This window comes from Oncorhynchus nerka, linkage group LG4 (assembly GCF_034236695.1).
Source record: "Oncorhynchus nerka isolate Pitt River linkage group LG4, Oner_Uvic_2.0, whole genome shotgun sequence".
Taxonomy (NCBI): domain Eukaryota; kingdom Metazoa; phylum Chordata; class Actinopteri; order Salmoniformes; family Salmonidae; genus Oncorhynchus; species Oncorhynchus nerka.
Genome location: NC_088399.1, coordinates 9469822 through 9477321, shown reverse-complemented (window position 1 = coordinate 9477321; position 7500 = coordinate 9469822). Strand labels below are relative to the sequence as shown.

Below are 7500 nucleotides of genomic sequence, written 5' to 3'. Positions count from 1 at the left end.
ATCCCACACATGCTACATCCCTCATGTACCCTATTCCCTACATATGTGCACTGACCAGGGCTCATAGGGCTCTGGTCAAAAGTAGTGCACTATATCTGGAATAGGGTCACATTTGGGATGTAAATGAAAGTGATTCTCACCAGTGTGTCTTTGTCCTGGTGTGACCTATAAGACCAGCTGTCGCCTTTTGCTGCTAAAGTCCAGATGCACTGTGGACAGGCAGCGACCGCCAACACCATATTTACCCAATGTCTCGCCCCAGTGTGATCCTTGGCAGGCCCGGGGCTCTGCCTTGTAAAAGAGCACTTAGCTGCATGTCTGGAGGATTACCTAATGCACCCTGTGGTCTTGACCTGGTCTTATCTGGAGGATTACCTAATGCACCCTGTGGTCTTGACCTGGTCTTATCTGGAGGATTACCTAATGCACCCTGTGGTCTTGACCTGGTCTTATCTGGAGGATTACCTAATGCACCCTGTGGTCTTGACCTGGTCTTATCTGGAGGATTACCTAATGCACCCTGTGGTCTTGACCTGGTCTTATCCAGAGGATTACCAAATGCACCCTGTGGGCTTGACCTGGTCTTATCCAGAGGATTACCTAATGCACCCTGTGGGCTTGACCTGGTCTTATCCAGAGGATTACCTAATGCACCCTGTGGGCTTGACCTGGTCTTATCTGGAGGATTACCTAATGCACCCTGTGGTCTTGACCTGGTCTTATTTGGATGATTACCTAATGCACCCTGTGGTCTTGACCTGGTCTTATCTGGAGGATTACCTAATGCACCCTGTGGTCTTGTCCTGGTCTTATCCAGAGGATTACCTAATGCACCCTGTGGGCTTGACCTGGTCTTATCTGGAGGATTACCTAATGCACCCTGTGGTCTTGACCTGGTCTTATCTGGAGGATCTTGACCTGGTCTTGATCTGGAGGATTACTCTCTGCATCCTGTGGTCTTGACCTCTCTTATTTTTCTCTCTCTCTCTCTCTCTCTCTCTCTCTCTCTCTCTCTCTCTCTCTCTCTCTGTCTCTCTCTCTCTCTCTCTCTCTCTCTCTCTCTCTCTCTCTCTCTCTCTCTCTCTCTCTCTCTCTCTCTCTCTCTCTCTCTGTCTCTCTCTCTCTCTCTCTCTCTCTCTCTCTCTCTCTCTCTCTCTCTCTCTTCTCCTACCGTTGGGAAGACCGCAACGAGTGTCTGGAGATCACCAACGTGTGTAGCCATGGCGAGTGTGTGGACATCCAGGGGGGCTACGAGTGCAGGTGCCACCACGGCTTCAAGGCTACGCCCAACCGCAAGATGTGCACGGGTGAGAACCTTCTAGAAAACACTTCAGGCTCTCGCTTTCAATGGAGGCTGATGTAATGGCGGCAGGGTAGCCTAGTGGTTAGAGTGTTGGAAGTTCAAATCCCCGAGCTGACAAGGTACAAAAAATAAGAATTTGTTCTTAACTGACTTGCCTAGTTAAATAAAGGTTAAATAAAATAAATAAATAAATAATCAATCTCAAAATGGAGACCATTCCGAATACCATTTTCACCTTCTGTTTTGGAATATTGCGGTTGTCCTGAAATGTTTCTGCCCTTAGATATTTTTGGTTACTTTTAAGATCATGTCTATGCATTCCATTTGAGATAATTGACTGAAATATGTTGTAGTGTTACAACATTATCATTTTAGTCGTACCTGTCTCCAGATGTTGATGAGTGCGAGCGGTTGCCTTGTCGCAACGGAACCTGCAAGAACACAGTGGGCTCCTTCAACTGTCTGTGTCACACCGGGTTTGAGTTCTCACACCACAACGACTGCATGGGTGAGCACCACTGTCCCCTGGTTCATCTAATGATTTCTTTCTACCAAGGAAGATTTTCCTACCCCCCCGTTCTAGGCATGTCCTTGTAGGTTTTACCCCCTAAAATAAATACTTTATGACAAATACATAAAAATACAATTAAAATGTCTTTAGAAATAAACCTGCTACCTAAAGGGCATCAACTTCTCTTTTTGGGAATATAACTTGTATTCACTCTTGTATTGATGTGCTGTTTTGTGTTGTGGTTGGCAGATATTGACGAGTGTCAGACATCCTTTGGCACGCTGTGCAGGAAAGGCCAGTGTATCAACAGTGTGGGCTCCTTCCAATGTCTGTGTGAGGAGGGCTACAAGCTAACCCCCGATGCCAAGAATTGTATGGGTAAGAACTGTCCTACTATACTGTATGGATAAGAACTGTCCTACTCTACTGTATAGATAAGAACTGTCCTACTGTATAGATAAGAACGGTCCTACTGTATAGATAAGAACTGTCCTACTGTATAGATAAGAACTGTCCTACTCTACTGTATAGATAAGAACTGTCCTACTGTATAAATAAGAACTGTCCTACTGTATAGATAAGAACTGTCCTACTCTACTGTATAGATAAGAACTGTCCTACTCTATTGTATAGATAAGAACTGTCCTACTGTATAAATAAGAACTGTCCTACTGTATAGATAAGAACTGTCCTACTCTACTGTATAGATAAGAACTGTCCTACTATACTGTATAGATAAGAACTGTCCTACTGTATAGATAAGAACTGTCCTACTGTATAGATAAGAACGGTCCTACTGTATAGATAAGAACTGTCCTACTGTATAGATAAGAACTGTCCTACTGTATAGATAAGAACTACTGTATAGATAAGAACTGTCCTACTGTATAAATAAGAACTGTCCTACTGTATAGATAAGAACTGTCCTACTGTATAGATAAGAACTGTCCTACTCTACTGTATAGATAAGAACTGTCCTACTATACTGTATGGATAAGAACTGTCCTACTCTACTGTATAGATAAGAACTGTCCTACTGTATAGATAAGAACGGTCCTACTGTATAGATAAGAACTGTCCTACTGTATAGATAAGAACTGTCCTACTCTACTGTATAGATAAGAACTGTCCTACTGTATAAATAAGAACTGTCCTACTGTATAGATAAGAACTGTCCTACTCTACTGTATAGATAAGAACTGTCCTACTCTATTGTATAGATAAGAACTGTCCTACTGTATAAATAAGAACTGTCCTACTGTATAGATAAGAACTGTCCTACTCTACTGTATAGATAAGAACTGTCCTACTATACTGTATAGATAAGAACTGTCCTACTGTATAGATAAGAACTGTCCTACTCTACTGTATAGATAAGAACTGTGCTACTCTACTGTATAGATAAGAACTGTCCTACTATACTGTATAGATAAGATCTGTCCTACCCTACTGTATAGATAAGAACTGTCATACTGTATAGATAAAAACTGTCCTACTGTATAGATAAGAACTGTCCTACTGTATAGATAAGAACTGTCCTACTCTACTGTATAGATAAGAACTGTCCTACTATACTGTATAGATAAGATCTGTCCTACTCTACTGTATAGATAAGAACTGTCCTACTCTACTGTATAGATAAGAACTGTCCTACTATACTTTATAGATAAGATCTGTCCTACTCTACTGTATAGATAAGAACTGTCCTACTGTATAGATAAGAACTGCCCTACTGTATAGATGAGAACTGTCCTACTGTATAGATAAGAACTGTCCTACTGTATAGATAAGAACTGTCCTACTGTATGGATAAGAACTGTCCTACTGTATGGATAAGAACTGTCCTACTGTATAGATAAGAACTGTCCTACTGTATCGATAAGAACTGTCCTACTTTATGGATAAGAACTGTCCTACTGTATGGATAAGAACTGTCCTACTGTATGGATAAGAACTGTCCTACTGTATAGATAAGAACTGTCCTACTGTATGGATAAGAACTGTCCTACTGTATGGATAAGAACTGTCCTACTGTATGGATAAGAACTGTCCTACTGTATGGTTAAGAACTGTCCTACTGTATGGATAAGAACTGTCCTACTGTATGGATAAGAACTGTCCTACTATACTGTATAGATAAGAACTGGCCTACAGTATAGATAAGAACTGTCCTACTGTATAGATAAGAACTGTCCTACTCTACTGTATGTCGTTCACGGTGGTAGGCTACTTTAACATGAGGGGTACTCAGCTTCGTAACATATTTCTAATGTAATAAATATTATTCAACCTATTGGGATGATAAAGCTATTTTTAACAATGAGGTCACAGGTCACCTTTACAAGTGTTTTTTAAGGAGTTATTGTGAACTGTTACTGCTGTTTCTTAATGATTATTGCCATTAACCAAAGGTGAGTATGTCAAGGTATGATGGATAAAACATTTTCAAAACATTTCCACGCTAAAGTTCTGATATTTTAACCTGGTGTTTCACACATTACACTACTATTTGTCCCCCCAACTCGTTTCCTAATTTTCTCCAGATGTGAACGAGTGTATGATCTTCCCCGGGACCTGCACTCCTGGAACCTGCCAGAACCTGGACGGCACCTTCCGCTGTCTCTGTCCCCCGGGTTACATAGTCCAGAACGAGCAGTGTATAGGTGAGGTTTTGTCTACATCAGCTACATAGTGGTTGGAAAAAATGTATTTGACCAAATACAATGCTTTTTCTCTGGTAACAAATTAACAACAGACTTTCAGCATGCTTATAGAGAAGGGCACTCAACATGTACTGCACTGTCACAAATTACTGATGATTGGTTGAAAGAAATGGATAATAAGAAGATTGTGGGATCTGTACTGGGAGATTTCAGTGCAGCCTTTGGTATTACTGACCATAAGCTGTTGTTGAGAATACGAATGTGTTATGGCTTTTCAACTTCTGCCATATCGTGGATTCAGAGCTATCTATCTAATAGAACTCAGAGGGTTTTCTTTAATGGAAGCTTCTCTAAGGTCAAACATGTAAAGTGGTGTACCGCAGGGCAGCTCTCTTGGTCCTCTACTCTTTTCTATTTTTACCAATGACCTGCCGCTGACATTAAACAAAGCATGTGTGTCCATGTATGCTGATGATTCAACCATATAAGCATCAGCAACCACAGCTAAGGAAGTCACTGAAACCCTTGACAAAGAGTTGCAGTCAAAGGGTTGCTGACAGTAATAAACTGGTCCTGAACATCTCTAACCTAAGGGCATTGTATTTGGTACAAATCATTCCCTAAGTTCTAGAACTCAGCTGAATCTGGTAACGAATGGTGTGGCTGTGGAACAAGTTGAGACAAAATTACTTGGTGTTGCCTTAGATTGTAAACTGTCATGGTCAAAACATATAGATTCAATGGTTGTAAAGATGGGGAGAAGTCTGTCCGTAATAAAGAGATGGGGAGAAGTCTGTCCGTTATAAAGAGATGGGGAGAAGTCTGTCCGTAATAAAGAGATGGGGAGAAGTCTGTCCGTAATAAAGAGATGGGGAGAAGTCTGTCCGTAATAAAGAGATGGGGAGAAGTCTGTCCGTAATAAAGAGATGGGGAGAAGTCTGTCCGTAATAAAGAGATGGGGAGAAGTCTGTCCGTAATAAAGAGATGGGGAGAAGTCTGTCCGTAATAAAGAGATGGGGAGAAGTCTGTCCGTAATAAAGAGATGGGGAGAAGTCTGTCCGTAATAAAGAGATGGGGAGAAGTCTGTCCGTAATAAAGAGATGGGGAGAAGTCTGTCCGTAATAAAGAGATGGGGAGAAGTCTGTCCGTAATAAAGAGATGGGGAGAAGTCTGTGCGTAATAAAGAGATGCTCTGCTTTTTGACACCACACTACAAAAAGCGAGTCCTGCTCTAGTTACATCTAATCTTGATTAGAGTCCTGCTCTAGTTACATCTAATCTTGATTAGATTCCTGCTCTAGTTACATCTAATCTTGATTAGAGTCCTGCTCTAGTTACATCTAATCTTGATTAGAGTCCTGCTCTAGTTACATCTAATCTTGATTAGAGTCCTGCTCTAGTTACATCTAATCTTGATTATTGTCCAGTCGTGTGGTCCAGTGAGTCCTGCTCTAGTTACATCTAATCTTGATTATTGTCCAGTCGTGTGGTCCAGTGCTGCAAAGAAAGACCTAGTTAAGCTGCAGCCGGTCCAGAACAGGGAGCCACGTTTTGCTCTTCATTGTAATCAGAGGGCTGATATAAATACTATGCATTTCAGTCTCTCTTAGCTGGGAGTTGAGTGGAGACTGACTGCATCATTTATTTTTATAAGAAACATTAATGTGTTAAATCCCAAATCGTTTGCATAGTCAACTTACACACAGCTCTGACACACACACTTACCTCACCAGACATGCCACCAGGGGTCTTGTCACAGTTCCCAGGTTCAGAACAAATTCAAGGAAACGTACAGTATTATATAGAGACATGAGGGCATGGAACTCCCTTCCATCTTATATACAGTATTATACAGTATTATACAGAGCTATGAGGGTATGGAACTCCCTTCCATCTTATATACAGTATTATACAGTATTATACAGAGCTATGAGGGCATGGAACTCACTTCCATCTTATATACAGTTTTATACAGTATTACGCAGAACCATGAGTGCATGGAACTCCCTTCCATCTCATATACAGTATTATACAGAGCTATGAGGGCATGGAACTCCCATCCATCTTATCCTGTTAAGGAAGTTGAGAATTCAAGCAGCTTTTCGCAGCTTTTTGTTAAAAATCGCGCAACATTTCAGCGCCCTGCTATTCATGCCAGGAATATAGTATATGCATATGATTAGTATGTGTGGATAGAAAACACTCAGATGTTTCTAAAACTGTTTAAATCACGGCTGTGACTATAACAGAACGTGCGTTTCATCGAAAAGTGCAGGGAAATCTGATCACTGAAAATGGAAAAATATATCCGTCCGCGACTTCAAGTGAACCGAATTAAATGAGGCCGAGGTTACAGTGCCTACAGCTTCCACACGATGTCTAGAGTCTTGTCATTTGATTCAGCTTTGATTCTTTGTCAAACCGATTCAAGGGAACCAATTCCCTCCGGTCTCCGACCGGATATTTTGGTCGAGCTCTCTCCGGACATTTTTTGGAAACGGACAGCTAAAGAATTTACATCGCCTCCTGATTAATTTTATCGCTTATTAACGTGTACTAATACCTAAAGTTGCATTACAAAAGTATTTCGAAGTGTTTTGTGAAAGTTTATCGTCGACTTTTTGAATTTTAAAAAATGACGTTACGTTATGAAACGCTATTTTTTTCCGTTTATCACACAGTATTCTTAGATCGATATCTAGGCTATATATGGACCGATTTAATCGAAAAAAGACCCTAAATGATGTTTATGGGACATCTAGGAGTGCCAAGAAAGAAGCTCGTCAAAGGTAATGAATGTTTTATATTTTATTTCAGCGTTTTGGTTTGCGACGGCTAACGCAAAATCTGTCGTGTTAGGTGACGTTGCAGTATTTTGAGGGTGCATGGTATCAGATAATAGCTTCTCATGCTTTCGCCGAAAAGCATTTTACAAATCTGACTTGGTGGATAGATTCACAACGAGTGTAGCTTTAATTCAGTATATTGTATGTCAATTTTAATGAAAGTTTGAGGTTTATCAA

At 40.8% G+C, this 7500-nt stretch overlaps 1 protein-coding gene across 1 annotated transcript in view; it reads left to right on the top strand.

Annotated features, from left to right (window-relative positions):
- LOC115117097 (fibrillin-2) overlaps positions 1-7500 on the top strand; it is a 261948-nt gene that overhangs the window by 214562 nt on the left and 39886 nt on the right. Inside the window, exons 45-48 of the mRNA XM_065017208.1 lie at positions 1182-1307; positions 1695-1811; positions 2064-2192; positions 4358-4477. Of these exons, the coding sequence (XP_064873280.1) occupies positions 1182-1307; positions 1695-1811; positions 2064-2192; positions 4358-4477 (492 nt within the window). The remainder of the gene's footprint in view (positions 1-1181; positions 1308-1694; positions 1812-2063; positions 2193-4357; positions 4478-7500) is intronic.